The sequence below is a fragment of the Saccharomyces eubayanus genome, chromosome IV (genome assembly GCF_001298625.1).
Source record: "Saccharomyces eubayanus strain FM1318 chromosome IV, whole genome shotgun sequence".
Classification (NCBI taxonomy): Eukaryota; Fungi; Ascomycota; class Saccharomycetes; order Saccharomycetales; family Saccharomycetaceae; genus Saccharomyces; species Saccharomyces eubayanus.
This window is the reverse complement of record NC_030979.1, coordinates 515,258-530,848: the sequence shown is the minus strand read 5'-3', so window position 1 is coordinate 530,848 and position 15,591 is coordinate 515,258. Positions and strand designations below refer to the sequence as shown.

General features: G+C 39.7%; 6 protein-coding genes and 2 non-coding genes across 8 annotated transcripts; 5 read left to right on the top strand and 3 right to left on the bottom strand.

Moving 5' to 3' along the window:
• Positions 1-31: 31 nt before the first annotated feature.
• ORC2 (origin recognition complex subunit 2) lies at positions 32-1,897 on the top strand (the record flags this gene model as incomplete). Its single annotated transcript, XM_018364300.1, has 1 exon — positions 32-1,897. The coding sequence occupies one exon, from the start codon at positions 32-34 to the stop codon at positions 1,895-1,897; it is 1,866 nt and encodes a 621-aa protein (XP_018223101.1).
• A 470-nt stretch (positions 1,898-2,367) lies between these two features.
• AKL1 (serine/threonine protein kinase AKL1) lies at positions 2,368-5,694 on the top strand (the record flags this gene model as incomplete). The annotated part of the gene is made up of 1 exon (XM_018364299.1): positions 2,368-5,694. One exon carries the CDS (start codon positions 2,368-2,370, stop codon positions 5,692-5,694), a length of 3,327 nt encoding a protein of 1,108 aa, XP_018223100.1.
• Positions 5,695-5,978: 284 nt separating this feature from the next.
• Positions 5,979-6,221, top strand: TSC3 (Tsc3p; the record flags this gene model as incomplete). The annotated part of the gene is made up of 1 exon (XM_018364298.1): positions 5,979-6,221. The coding sequence occupies one exon, from the start codon at positions 5,979-5,981 to the stop codon at positions 6,219-6,221; it is 243 nt and encodes an 80-aa protein (XP_018223099.1).
• A 317-nt stretch (positions 6,222-6,538) lies between these two features.
• UBP14 (ubiquitin-specific protease UBP14) lies at positions 6,539-8,887 on the top strand (the record flags this gene model as incomplete). Its single annotated transcript, XM_018364297.1, has 1 exon — positions 6,539-8,887. The coding sequence occupies one exon, from the start codon at positions 6,539-6,541 to the stop codon at positions 8,885-8,887; it is 2,349 nt and encodes a 782-aa protein (XP_018223098.1).
• A 344-nt stretch (positions 8,888-9,231) lies between these two features.
• Positions 9,232-10,344, top strand: MUM2 (Mum2p; the record flags this gene model as incomplete). The annotated part of the gene is made up of 1 exon (XM_018364296.1): positions 9,232-10,344. One exon carries the CDS (start codon positions 9,232-9,234, stop codon positions 10,342-10,344), a length of 1,113 nt encoding a protein of 370 aa, XP_018223097.1.
• A 1,298-nt stretch (positions 10,345-11,642) lies between these two features.
• Positions 11,643-11,714, bottom strand: DI49_1087. Its single transcript has one exon. It is a non-coding gene; the product is annotated as a tRNA-Gln (tRNA).
• A 1,969-nt stretch (positions 11,715-13,683) lies between these two features.
• Positions 13,684-15,189, bottom strand: MRX18 (17-beta-hydroxysteroid dehydrogenase-like protein; the record flags this gene model as incomplete). Its single annotated transcript, XM_018364295.1, has 1 exon — positions 13,684-15,189. The coding sequence occupies one exon, from the start codon at positions 15,187-15,189 to the stop codon at positions 13,684-13,686; it is 1,506 nt and encodes a 501-aa protein (XP_018223096.1).
• Positions 15,190-15,369: 180 nt separating this feature from the next.
• On the bottom strand, positions 15,370-15,453 carry DI49_1085. Its single transcript has one exon. It is a non-coding gene; the product is annotated as a tRNA-Leu (tRNA).
• Positions 15,454-15,591: the final 138 nt, after the last annotated feature.

Here is a 15,591-nt window from a genome sequence, read left to right as displayed (position 1 = left end):
AGGTCAACTTTACCCAGGGAATTGCGACAACATGCTGGATGGAGAAGACTTTGTAGAACATATTGATATCTTATCATCGCCAACAAAAAGCAGGAATGCCACCCCGAAACGGCTGGATATACATAGGGAAGGGCCATTGAGAAAGATATACGCATCAAAGAAGAATTTGTTGGAAAGGATCTCGCTTGCGGATAATAAAACTAGTAGTGTATCACCGGATGAGACACTTGAACCTAGTACACCAAGCAAAGCACCTCGTAAACGTGGAAGGCCAAAAAAAATACAGGAGAACTTGGACCTTGGAGTTGTAAAAGACGAAGGAGGTACTAGTGTCTCTAGAAAGAGGAAGAAACCACACAAAGATAGATTAGGCCATACCGATGAGGAGAGTGAAAGTTCCAACACTAAACAGGTGATGGAAGAAGAGGAAGGCGAAGAGGCAGAGAAGGCTGAAAAAATATTCATGGGCGTCCAACCAACACATGAGGAAAGCCCGCTTTTACCCAGTGGCAGTGGTTCTGCATCAAACTCAGTAGAGCCTCTAGAACCTGCAACACCATCGAAGAAATCCTTCACCACTAATCATGACTTTACCTCACCCCTAAAGCAAATTATAATGAACAATTTAAAAGAGTATAAAGACATGGCTTCCCCAGGCAAATTAACTTTGAGCAGGAATTTCACTCCAACCCCCGTACCGAGAAATAAAAAGGTTTACCAGACTTCGGAAACCAAATCGGCAAGCTCATTTTTAGACACCTTTGAAGGGTACTTCGACCAAAGAAAAGTTGTCAGAACTGGTGCAAAGTCAAGGCATACAATGTCAATGGCACCTGATGTCACTAGAGAAGAGTTTTCTTTGGTGTCAAACTTTTTTAATGACAACTTTCAAAAGCATTCAAGATCAAAATTATTCCAAATTCAAAAAAAAATGTTTCCTCAATATTGGTTCGAATTAACTCAAGGGTTCTCACTACTGTTTTATGGTGTAGGTTCTAAGCGTGATTTCTTAGAAGAGTTCGCCATTGACTACTTGTCTCCAAAAGTTGCATACTCGCAACTAGCATATGATGCTGAATCGCAGCAGGACGAGGCTTCAAACGCGATCCCATGCCTTATACTAAATGGTTATAATCCTAGCTGTAATTATCGTGACGTCTTTAAAGAGATCACCGATCTTCTGGTACCTGCTGAATTGACAAGAAGCGAAACAAAATACTGGGGCAACCATGTGATTCTGCAGATTCAAAAAATGATTGACTTTTACAAAAACCAACCCCTAGATATCAAATTGATCCTTGTGGTGCACAACCTTGACGGCCCTAGTATAAGAAAAAACACTTTCCAAACGATGCTGAGTTATCTCTCTGTCATTAGGCAGATTGCCATAGTGGCGTCTACAGATCATATATACGCCCCATTACTCTGGGACAACATGAAGGCCCAGAACTATAACTTTGTCTTCCACGACATCTCGAATTACGAGCCGGCTACCATCGAGTCCACATTTCAAGACGTGATGAAGATGGGCAAGAGTGATACCAGTAGTGGCGCGGAAGGTGCCAAATATGTTCTGCAATCACTTACCGTCAACTCCAAGAAAATGTACCGGCTGCTCATTGAAACGCAAATGCAAAACATGGGCAACCTTTCCGCTACCACGGGCCCAAAACGTGGTACTCAAAGAACCGGGGTGGAACTCAAAGTCTTCAACCATTTATGTGCCGCAGATTTCATCGCTTCCAATGAAATAGCCCTAAGATCGATGCTCAGAGAATTTATTGAACATAAAATGGCCAACATCACCAAGAACAATTCGGGGATGGAAATAATTTGGGTGCCCTACACATACGCAGAACTGGAAAAACTGCTTAAAACCGTCCTAAATACTTTATAGATAGTATAAAATGTCACGAATCACTGTAATAATATTGAGCTTATTACTTTCGGAAAAAACCCTTACAAACTGTCAAGCTCAATTTACAAAACCTAGTAAAAGTGCCCGAAAGCCCTACTAAAAGAGCGGGTAATAGAGAAAAATTTCAAGAAACAACGATAACCTACGCCAGGCTCCAAAGTATCATAGGTAAAGCCCTGCTGTTTTTTTACAACCCTAATTTAGAGCTCAAAAACCGAAAAAACTTGGAAATTACTAAATTAAAGCCATAATCCTATGGACCGGACCCCCTTTCTTGGATGAGTGAAATCAAGATCACTGCTAAATCAAGTTGGTGCTTTCAGGATAGAAATAGCACAGGATATTGTAATAATTTTTACCGTCTGTCATTCATTTTTGCTATCACCTATTTCCAAGCTCTTGCTTCCACTTCTGTCGCCTGTTTATCTTCTTTCTAACGAGCAGTGATTATGTCGACTACGAATGGCACTTCTAGGAGCGTTTCAGCAATGGGAAATCCGGCAGTTGAGAGGTATACTCCGGGAAAAATTGTCTGCGTGGGGACGCATAAAGTCGAGATTGTAAATTATTTAGCAGAAGGTGGCTTTGCTCAAATTTACGTGGTGAAGTTTTTGGAGTATTTGAATGAATTCGATAATACAGCGAGTCTGCCCTTAAAGATTGGAGATGTCGCATGCCTAAAAAGAGTGTTGGTTCATGATGAGAATGGATTGAACGAGATGAGAAACGAAGTGGAGGTGATGAAGAAACTGAAAGGCGCTGCCAATGTAGTACAGTATTACGATTCTAATGCTTCTCGTCGTCGGGATGGTGTTCAAGGGTTCGAGGTTCTTTTGCTCATGGAATTGTGTCCAAATAAATCTCTACTAGACTACATGAACCAACGATTGTCAACCAAGTTGTCGGAGTCAGAAATTGTGAAAATCATGTACGACGTTGCTCTTTCAATCTCACAGATGCATTATCTTCCTGTACCCTTGATTCATCGTGATATCAAGATTGAAAATGTCTTGGTTGATGCTGAGAATAGTTTTAAACTGGCTGATTTCGGGTCTACTTCAACAAGTTTTCCAATTGTGACGACCCACCAAGACATTGCTCTTTTGACTCAAAACATTTACGTCCATACCACTCCTCAATATAGATCTCCAGAAATGATTGATCTCTACCGATGCTTGCCCATAAACGAGAAGTCCGATATATGGGCTTTAGGTATCTTCCTTTATAAATTATTGTTTTTCACTACGCCTTTTGAGATGACAGGTCAATTTGCCATTCTGCATTCCAAATATGAATTCCCCGTGAATAAGTATTCATCAAAGCTAATTAACTTAATTATCATAATGTTGGCAGAAAACCCAAATTTGAGACCCAATATTTATCAAGTGTTGTACCATATATGTGATATTTTGAATGTCGAAGTGCCAATCGAGGATAAATATCAGGAAGGTGCGTATGACTTTGCTAAGTATACCAAGTTTCAGAATAAGTTACAAAATGTTCAAATACAATTGTACCAACTACAGCAAAAAAAAATCATGCAGAACAATAAATTGAGTGAGTCAGAAGAAAACCTGTTGAATGATATGTTTCTTTCCTCTTTTGAAGTTTCATCTAAACTTCCAATGAATGCTAGTGATGGTACTGTGATAACCGGAAGAACATCATCCCAACCCATCAGTAAAAAAACTGAAGAAAAGGAAGAAGGCTCTTCCGAAAAGAAAAAGTCCACCGTGTCTGAAGACAAAACATCAAGAAATACTTCCAGCGTTACTGATTCCAGCACGCTTAATGTTCCTCAGGAAGTTAATACAATTCAGTCTCCAGGAATAGCAGACAAGTCGATTTTTGATGATAAAACTCCTGGAGAGTTATATTATCCAAGTGTGAGCGAATTAGATACTTATCTAGACAAAGAAATAGTGAAGCAGCCAAGTGACCCGAGTGTATCTGATCAAAACCCTCATTTGAATACACAGTCACTCCCACAAAGACAGAAGAGTACAAGCTCATATTCTTCTGGTGGGAGATCGATGAAGAGTACATCTTACGGGGCAGCAACCATTGGATCAGACGAGGCGTTGACAAACGAAAAAAATGTTGGGATCAATAAAATGAAACAGCATAAATCAAACAATCCCTTCCCAAAAATGAATGTTGCTTATCATTCTACAAATGAATTGAGTAATGATGCCAGTAATTTCTTCTTGGAAGAACAACAGCAAAACCAAAGATCTCAACAAGCACAAAATCAGCCTAGCGCACAAGGGCAAACTTATCCAGAAGAAGCCCAATATCAATCTAGGGTAGAACAACAACAGCAACCACAGCAGCAAGACCAGCCTCAAGCGCCCGCTAATTATAACCAAAGAGCGTTTTACACTGGAAGAGATCGAGCCGGTCAATCCATGCAGTTGGGTGCAACTGTTGCAGGTGATAGCAATAGAAGGGTCAACTTCCAGAATATTTCTCAAAACTATGTTGCTAACTCTCAATCAGGATATCTTCCAGGTCAAAATTCCTCAGCAAATCCGATTGGAAGACCTATCATTCCCATGAACCAGCAACAAGCGCAGCAAATTCAAGCGCAGCAATTACAAGCTCAGCAAATTCAGGCCACGCAGCAAATTCAAGCCAAGCAGCAAATTCAAGCCAAGCAGCAAATTCAAGCGCAACAGCAAATGCAAATTCCAAGTGCTAGTAAAAATGCCAGTTACATTTCAGGCAGAGCAAACCAAACCACGGATGATACCAGAAATTCCCAGGTAGGTGAGCCTACGGTTACAATGGGCAATACTCTCAATGAGCCAATGCATTCGTCGACCAACAATGAAGGTCTTCTGATTGAGCTATCGCCTTTGAAAGAAGATGCAAGAAAGGAACCTTTTGAAGATAAAAAAGTACCTCAACCCGGGGCTCCGGAAGACGCAGGGATTAAAGGAAGTAATGGTCTGAACAATTATCGAAATGGTGTTCTTAATCTAAGTTTGAATGAAATGGACTTGTCACGAGACGATACTGGTGCTGCAGTTTCTTCTTCATTTTCTTCGTCTTCGTCATCATCTTTATCAATTCAACCGGCTAAACTTTCTGGACGTAAAGGAACGAGCAAGAAGAAGAACTATTCCACAGACGAGTTGGACGACAGTATGGTCTCTAGTGAAAGTATTGATATTGATCTGGACGATGCAAGAAGAGGTAAAGCGTCTGAAAGAAGGCCGCTGCATAATGAAAGAAATCGTAAAGAACTACCAAGAGCAACCGATGCTAAAAAGCCGAATCAATTTGAGGACAAGGATCACAGTGCATCTACGAGGCAGCCCCGCCAACCGTTGGATTTGAACTTCCAGGAAGTAAACCTCTCCTCTCCAACATTAACTCAAGAGCACAGAAATAAATCTGACTCACCAGCTCCGCAATCACATCACTCGCACAGAGTTCCGCCTCATTCTTCCACCACAATAAGTGAAAATAAGCGCCACAGCACAGGTCATGAATCAACCCGATCAAGCGGTAAGCATGATATGCATAGGACCAATTCCAAGCCAAGACACGACTTGGAAAGATACAGGCAATCCAAGGATAGGGACAGCAATAGCAGCATCACGATCAGTACATCGACTCCATCGGAAATGAGGAAGTCCTTTGCTAGAGCCCGCCAATCACTGGACCTCGAGAGAATTCGTCGTGAAGCGACGGCAAATAACGGATCCGGAAGTGGTGGCAGTGGTGGGAAAAGACGGTCTATTTTCTCAGTATTTAGAAGTGAGAAATGATGGAATAAATAGAGCACAAATAAGAACACATACATACATCGTTACATATAGAGATGAAGACTACCTGTATATCTTCCTCAAGAATCAATTGATAGAACAATGGCTTTTAAACGTTTGTCGTACCGTCGTAGACGACGATTGTCCCTGACGCGCCTAACAAAAAGCGCTTCAGCGTTTAAAAGTAACGATGCTCACAATAGAGAAGTAGATAATAACACTCCGACGGTATTGAACTTCTTAGAAACTCACGAGGAATAGGGGTAAGGAGATCATAAAAAGTAAGCATGACACAACACAAAAACTCGATGGTGTACATACCCACTACAAAGGAAGTCAAAAGACGTAGCGGGAAATCAAATGGCATACTGAATGCCATCGAAGAGTTCATCGAAAAGCTTTATTGGACTTACTACATTCATTTACCCTTTTATTTAATGGCATCCTTTGACTCATTTTGTCTTCATGTCTTTTTTCTCACGATTTTCAGCCTAAGTTTCTTCGGTATAATTAAATACTGCTTCCTTTGAAAGGGTAGTCGTATTCTTATAATTAATGATAGTAAAAGAAAAAGACAGGGAAAGACGTAAAAGTGCATAATGGAGTGCCACGAAGATTGGTAGTAAAATACATACATATAATACATAACTAACGATTGCCTGCGGCAATTGGATAGAATATTATATAACAGTTAATGTACTTCTGAAAAAAATGGCATCGTTTGGAATGAGATTGAATTTACCACTTGATGAAATCGTAATATGATTTGAAAAGACTACTTCAATAGAACTCGTACATTTAGCGAAGACCAACTTGAAAGAAAACCCAAAGTATTGCACCTAAAAATATGGCAGAAGCGCTACTAGAAAGCATTACTGTTCCTGCAGTTGTTTCAAAAGATGAATGCATTTACTGCTACGAATCCCCTTATAATGAGCCATTAGCCCCTAACGCATCGCCTAAACATTCCCTGAATATATGTCTGAGCTGTTTCCAAGCCACCTGTGGTAGACACCTCCCGCTACATGCCCAAGTTACAAAGCATGCTTGCGATTCTGTTCATTCTAATTACTTAACCATTGTTAAAGTGGAAAAACCCAAACAGGAAAATGTAGAAGAAGGCAATATTAATAAAAAAATGAAACTACRAGTCATTGAGAAATCAGAAGATGAGACTCATGACACTTTTTGGAGCTTGCAAAGTTTTTGTAGCGAGAATTCAGCTACAAATGTACTTTTAGAATCAACAAATACGAATGTATCTTCCGCAGCCTTGGAAAAGATTAACCAGATACTGAGAGCAAAGTCACAAGATTTCGAAGATAAGAAAAATTCTTGGGAATTAGAAATTAGAACATGCCCTCATACAGAAAATTTTCAAGTTCCTACTAAGCCTGACCGCGCTGTGAATTTGAACCTATGCTCTTCATGTGATCTCACTCAGAATCTTTGGTTATGTCTACACTGTGGTAACATTGGGTGTGGTAGAGAGCAAATCGGTATTGAAGGCCATTCGCATGCTTTGGACCATTACCGTAACAATAATAATCATCCCTTGGCCATTAAGCTAGGCTCATTGAGCTCTTCGACTTGTGATTTGTATTGTTACGCCTGTGATGATGAGACTAGATTCCCAGACAATGTCAACCTAGGTACTGCACTGAAAATATACGGGATCAATATTCAAGAAAAGATAGCAGATGAGAAGACCCTAGTTCAACTACAAATAGAACAGAACGAAAATTGGCAATTTAGAATGGTTGATTCCAGTGGTAAAGAACTCAAAAAGCTTCCCTCAAGTAATGAGTACGGTTGTGGGCTGATCAATTTAGGTAATTCATGTTACTTGAATTCAGTCATGCAAAGTCTACTGAATGGTGGCGTTCCAAGCTGGTCTTTAGATTTTTTAGGAAACGAATTCCCATTGGATGTTGTGTATCCTGGTAATAATTTGAAATGCCAATGGATTAAGCTTCTAAATGCTATGAAACTTGAACCAGAACTTTACGCAAACGGCATTAAACCTTCTGCTTTCAAAAAATGCATCGGTCAAAACCATGAAGAATTCAGCTCCAATAGACAACAAGATGCAATGGAGTTTTTGACTTTCCTTTTGGATTCCTTGGACAGAAAGTTTTTCTCGGATAATTCAGCAGGAGCCTCAAATCCAAACGATTTGATGAGGTTTATGATGGAGGATAGATTACAATGTAATAAGTGTGGTAAAGTCAAATACTCTTATGAACCAGCAGAGGCTATACAGCTTCCCTTGAAGGAAAACGATGAACCTCAAGATGTTCTAGAGAGAATAAAGGCATATTTTGATGGCCAAACAATCGAATTCAAATGCGCCAATTGCAAGGAATCAGTCACGGCAAACAAAAAGCCTGGTTTCAAATCTCTTCCACATACACTTGTTTTGAATCCGATAAGGATTAAGTTGCAAAACTGGATTCCCGTCAAAACGAGTAATGAACTTTCGCTACCAGGCTTAACTGACAAGGAAGATGTGCTTGATGTTTCTTCGTACTTATCCCAAGGATTTAACTCACAAACAGAAACCTTATTGCCAGATGATGACGAAAGCGATACAAAATTTACCCCAAATAAATGTGGCATCTCTCAATTAATTGAAATGGGGTTCACTGAAAATTCTAGTGCACGTGCTCTATTCAACACGGGAAATCAGGACGCTGAGACGGCTATGAATTGGTTATTCCAACATATGGACGATCCCGACTTAAATGATCCATTCATTGCCCCTCCTCTAAACTCTAAGAAAGACAAGACAGACGTTGATGATGATTCGTTAGCTTCAATGCTTTCTATGGGACTAAGTCCAAAGCTATGTCGTAAATCTCTGATAATCAATAATGGCGATGTCAACCGTAGTGTAGAGTGGGTTTTTAATAATATGGATGATAATGGAGAGTTGCCTGGTTCTGAAGGGCAATCTGAGCAACAACAGCAGCAACAAAAGGATCTCGGATATTCGACTACTAGTCCTTACGCTTTAACTGCAGTTATCTGCCACAAGGGGAATTCTGTACACTCCGGTCATTATGTTGTCTTTATCCGTAAAATGGTAGAAGGTGAGTGGAAATGGGTCCTTTACAACGATGAGAAATTGGTTGTCGCTGAAAGTATCGAAGATATGAAAAAAAATGGTTACATATATTTCTATACAAGATGCTAAAAACGTTTGTCTGTATATATTTTTTGTGCTCGCATGTGAGTTTACAAGCTTGTCTACTCAAGTGTTTTTGTACGTGCTTTAATATCGATAATAGGCCAATAATCAAATGCTTCTTTTTTGTTCTCATTTTATTTTTTTTTTATATTTTTTTTTTACTGATGGTACCTTCGCCGCTAAAAAATCGAACTGGAGAAGAGTACATTGTTAAATGAAACAATGAGCAAGCAAAGTAAAGAATAGTCAAAACCACAAGAGAAGATACTCAGCTGGCTTGGTACTTTGTATTTTGACTTGACCTCATTATATATATACGTTCGGCACGTTTTCAAGCAGTACTGTAGAAAATGAATTACATGACTTACGATTATGATCCCCAACATTCTTTGGAAACGTCCTTTAATAATTTGGCGTTTCACCCGCATCAACAATCACAACAGCAAGGGTTATATGAAGCTGGAGAAAGGAATGATGCCAGGCCGGGACTAATGAACCCGTTAGGACAGTCCAATAAAATGAATAATACCATGATTCCTCAAGGTTCATCGGCTAATCCATTAGGAGGACAGCATAACTTGAATAGTTCGGCAAACTTCAACATGCCTACATCAATGAATACCTATAACTATCAGAATGTACCACAGGCGCCAGCTAGAAATGCTATGAACCACAATAACATCATGAGTGGGGCAACTGCTAACGATTATTGGCTGGATCCAATGAGTAATATGTCGAACAATAACAAAGAGGCCAACGGAAATCCCAACGACTCGATGTCTTCGATGTCCAATATGACTGCTAAAACTTCGATCAACAGCACGGCGTTCAAGAACTCATTTGTTCCTTTCAATCATGTAGCAACTCTTCCAATGACTAACGTAAACAGCAATGAGACGAATTCGAACAAAGACGAAAGAATGGAAACTATGGAAGTGAAACTACAAATAAAAGAAAGCCAAATTGAATCGCTAGAGAATGAAATTCAAAAATTAAAGAAAATTTTTAACGAAGGCTTAAATTACAAACAGAACGAATACAAGTATGAAAAGGAAAACTCCCATATACCCCAAGCTTTTGAGTTGCCTGCTTCATTAGAAGTGATATTTAGAAAGCTATCATCATCACTTCATTCAAAAGAGAAAGAGCTAGCAGATACAAAGGAGAATTTAGAGAGTATATTGACTGCACTGGCTCTAAACCCAACAAATTCAGTGACCAAATATGGAAGATACGATGCAGAATCCATTGCTCACAAAATGGTGGTAAGGCTAGAGAATCTAACCAATGAAAACAAAGAAATGGCCAAGATGTTGGCCTATGGCAGGTCAAAAGAAACTCAAATCGAGCTACAGTTGTCTAAAAAAGAAAATCTAGAATTAAGGGAAAAGATAGCATTCTTAGAGACCCAGTTGGCTATGAAGATACCTTCAAAAGAAAATACTGGTAATAATGGAAACTAAATTCGACCCTTTTGGAAAGGAATCAAACTAGCTAACGTTACTCAAAAGAAAAATATGCGCATATATATATATATATATTAATAAAAGCTTTTAAAAAAAAAAAGAAAAAGAGATCAGCTTTCTTGCATTTCCTGGAAAACTTATCGATTGTTGTCCCTTTTGAAGAAAGTTTAATACAGGAGATTGAATTATGATCTCTCTTTTCAGAAGGGGCAAGGTGAGCGGTTAATGCTTTAATTTTTGGCGTGTCAAATTTTTCCATTTTCATTTTATAAGAAATGTAAGCACACCAGGTCGTCATTGAGCCGTCCAAATATATTCTTGTACATGCGCGGATTTTTCCATGAGTGCCAAGGTAATGTTGCAAATAGCTTGTTTTCGAGCATCAACTATATTTTGCTGATTTTTTTTTTTGACGTCTTTATGATATTGAACATGTCAAAAAGAGATATTGCTGTTAGATTATTTTCCTACACATTATATAGTACATTCAACAGTGTTTTCACCTAAAGAAAAATGCATGCTATTTGATTTTTATTACTATTTTAATCCAAAGGAATGAGCGGAATACTGTTGGCTGTGCCTGGATACGTACAGCTGAAGACTCTGCGGCACTAGATATGCATAGCAACCATTAGAGGGAGGTGAAGTCTCATGCATTGAGGGAATGCGTTGATGCGACGACAAGCTAAAATGTAGCTGATCACATGCCGCCGGTGCAGGTACAACAGAGATCGACTAAACAGAGACAGCATAACACGTTGGCAATGGCCGAACAACAGTCACCGCAATTACAACAGCAACAGCAGCAATCGTTTCTAGGTGGAGGTGGGCCCTGTTGTATGTATATGGGTTGTGGTTGCGGTTGATAATACATTGGTTGCGCTTGGTAGTACTGACGTCTCATTGGCATATTGAAAACTTTTCTTTGTGATTGATGTCAATTGATTTTTCTCCGGATCCTAGAAGACAACCAAAAGTGAAGAGAAGTACAAACCTATGTAGCTGCAAGTATTTTATACATGTTCATGTTTCCTTGAAAAGTGCTGTTTGAGGCTGAATACATACCAAGATAAAAATAAGTAAGCCCCAGCATCGCCGCCCTGCGACAGACCATGACAGATACAAAAACGCCAAGAAGACTTTCATGGGTCTCTGTCTGGCGCAGCACCTGGGTGGCTTATTACCGTCTCCACTAACGGCGGCACGGCAGCACGGCTCAGCCTCGAAGATCCATCCGTCGAGCCTCCGAATATACTATTTTTACTTGAAAAAAAAATTAAGCGATGTTCAAAAAAAGGTCTTACCCGGATTCGAACCGGGGTTGTCCGGATCAAAACCGAAAGTGATAACCACTACACTATAAAACCCGTTATTTTATGATAATTACTGAAATGATAGCTGTGTAATAATTGTGCTAAGCTATGTAGGACAAGTGTGCCTTTCGCAGCATCGACCCTAAGCGCAGTCATCGCCGTGGCCGGCGACTTTATGCTTTTCAGAAAGCACTAAAAGCGTAGTGATTTCATTACTGAAGGTTCCAAACTGCTCGCAATGGGCTAGCTGTCTATCATTGACTACCAAGGCGCTGGCGGTTGGTTGAGCACATTATAATGAGATATGCGCCTGATGACGCATATATTACCGTGGTTCCTGCCTCAGTTTGCCAATGGCGAGATGAAAATTAGGAAAGCGCTCACAAAGTTAGAGACACCGAACCACTTACCAGGGAGTTGACTCATGCCGATTGCACTTGCACCCCGCTGTCACCTGGCCAAGCACTATCGGCGTTACCAGCCAGTATAGTATGACGCCTTATACTGCCTCAGCACACTTCCATACCGCCCAGTTCTTGACAGCATTTCAGACAATGCCTCCCGCCACGACTATCGCATTTAGCGTCGTCGCCACCGCTTCTGTTACGTACACCACACCAGCAGTGAGAAGAGTGACTACCAAACTTTTCATAACTGAAAAGAGGACCTTTTATCTGAACTAAAGCAAAACTGAAACATCGTTGCATCCAAGCGCATTTTGCTTTTGGTTGCGCGCACTATCTTCGAGTAGTTCCACTCATATCGTTTTACATAATTTGCCTTGTCAACGGCACAACTACGGTACTCGTGACATATATGTTCATCAAACAGACTGCTAGCTAAGCCTGTACAGAAACAACTTAAGTTAAATCTGCCGCCGCCGAAGTTATTTGTGGATATATCGGACAGCTTGCTTGTTTTTTTACTTGCTTTTCCATATTGCTATGATACGCTTCATTCAAAATCATCCATGCTTTAAGCATGACTGCTATGAATTGAAAGTATTCTGACCCAATAAAAAAGATTGTATGTAATCTTTTTTTTCGTTAATGTATAAGTATCAGTGCTGTCATCGCTCCATCATAATCAGCCTTTTAGAAAAAACTGTAGCAAGAATATAGGGTCCCTTCCCCTCCTCCTATCTTTATAATGAAATCTGTTAGACGATCACAGATATTGCGTCCTGTATCCTTTATATACAGCTTTTGTAAAATGTACAGGACTTCTCCAAAAACAATTTTAATTCATCCATATTTATTTCATTAAGCACACTCGTCGTTTCCTTGGTTTTCTCCCTAGGTAGTATGAAACTTTCTTCGTCAGTGGTATCGCCTAGCATCATGTTGAGGTTCTTGTTTAGCTTCGTCGATTCTTTTAATCTTTGAGTCCTTAATATGTTCCAAACTGTTGAAGTTTGCCCATGCGATCTGATTTACAATACGGTGCAAAATTTGAGCTCTGTCAAAGTAGCTCTCGAATGAAATGCAAATGTTTGTATCAGAAGGCAACTCGTCATACTCTTCTATGATGCGGCATATATCTGTGCCATACTTGGAGGGAAGAATGTTCTCCAATTGAGCTTGAGATAAGTTTTTTTTTCTTCTATGATGATGCAGTTGTTACTTTTTATAGTTACACTGAATTCCTGTGCTTCCTTTATGTTTATATATTTATTGGTTTTGATACACCAAAGAAATTAGTTACGTGAATTTAGTAGTTGCACATTTTCATGGGGAAAGGGTTTCAAGCGCAGTATATCAATTAGGAAGAATGATCCCTTTCTAGATGCATCTTGGTTAGTGTTACATTGGCACTAGTGAAGTAGCTTGTTGTATGCCAAGAAAGCAGCAAGCCAAGTTTAGCCAATTGAAACTATGAGAAACTCTAGTTCAATGCACAGTATTCCCAACCTAAAACCAATTAAAATCCGGTGAGGGGAAGCAATACAATACCCACTTATACGAGGTAGCATGTTAAAAAAGAGAAAAGTCAGTTCTTACTATATATCCATATCTAAATTTGTTTAATACCTATTGAACTCGTCTAATCCACGTTGGTAGCCTTGATCCCACTCCCACATGAATTTACTGTCTTTCTTGGCAGAGATGTATTCGGCTCTTCTTTGCGATTTCCAGGAATGCCATCTCCCAATTAAAGAACTGTCAAATTTTCTGAAAGCAATTATGTCGTTCACGGCCGTATTTAAACCATCCTCGAATCTCCAGTGTTCGAAGTTCTTACCCTTACCATCCCAATAACCCTCATGTTCTTGAATTATAGAGTCTATTTTCCTTTTATCGATTTGGAACCCATCATCGTGAGGACGTTTTGGTAGATTCCCTCTTTGCATCATGGGAGCTAACCCCCATTCACCCCCATCACCATACTCGAATTGTAATGTCCAAAAAAACCAACCCCAACTCGCCACATGAGAAAAGACACTTGCTTGAGCTTGTACGTACTTTTGCACTGTAGAGTCCCTGTCACCTGAAGTTTTGTCCCAAGTTTGTCCATCAAGAACACCAGAAAATTCACCGACGGTATAATCAGCATCATCACGAGGGAAATTCACAGTGTTAGGCAACTCTTTTATAATCGTGTTGGCATCCTTGGACTTATCAGAATCAGAAAAGCAGCGGTATACATGAGAATCGATGACCACCGTCTCGCTGAAATTCTTTTCTTTAACCCAGTCTGCCCATTGTTGGGGCCACCAACCGTCAGATATCACCACAGGTAAACCAGGCTGAAGCTTTTCAATGGTGTTGATGGCCTCTGAATAGTAGAATTTTTCACCTTTGGCATTGTTATCAAAGCATGCTTCATTAACCACTTGAAGACCGATAACATTCTCATTATGCAAAGTCATCGTTTCAACGATTGCCGGTAGAATATCTTTGAACATTTTGGTCATGTATTTTTCCTTTTGGAAAAATCCGGCTTCGCAATTCTTGGAGCCACTGTGTGAATCGCAATTCGCACCCCCTGGCAGACCATGTAAATCGATTAACACACCAATGTTATGTTTCTTGGCCGTTTCGATTAATCCAGCAAGTTGCTCCCAGGGTTTTGCTAGTTCATAAACATTTCTCAGTGGGGCGAACGGTAACGAATCTAAATGTTTCCCGTTTTCGACGTGCCAATATCCAATTGGAATTCTTAATGCCGTAATATGAGCATCTTCTGACAGCCATTTCCAGTCAATTCGATCGATGTACTTTTTATAATGTTCACTCAATATTTTCGCAACATCTTCCTTGGAATGTTTTTTCAAGTGGTGAGAAATTGCGTCAAATTCACAGTCATATTCCTTATTGTCCACAGTGCACACAGTTTCTTTTGAAAATATCCATGGCTCTAACACAAACAATGCACCCAAATTTACACCATAATTGTAACGGTACTTATAAATGGTCGACTTATCGAGGTCTTTCGAGGATGGTAGTTGTGGTAAGGTTGTAGAGAATTCTTTGCCTCCCTTTTCAGAAACCTTTAAATGCTCAAATTTGTTTTTTAGTGAGCTTAACATTGTTTATGATTCTTGGTCGATTATTTATTCTTGTGGGAGACGAATAAGGTTTCCCTTAATTCATTTTTTCTTGGCATCACTCTGGACTTGTTTTATATCTCAATCCCATTCACCAGGTTTCCCTTATTTTTTGCGATTTTCAGCCCCTAAAGAATAACTGCAAAAAAATGAAAAAAATAATGAAGGATGCGAGGTTCGAACTCGCGCGGACAACCGTCCAACAGATCTTAAGTCTGCCGCCTTAGACCACTCGGCCAACCCTCCATACAATTTGTACCATGTTTTGGGTTGCTGCTTATATACTACTTGGAATATAAAAAATAAGTACACTCTCAACTCCTATTTGCAAACAAGCAGAATTCGAAAAGAACGTATCTTCTTTCCTTTTGGCAACCAGAAGAA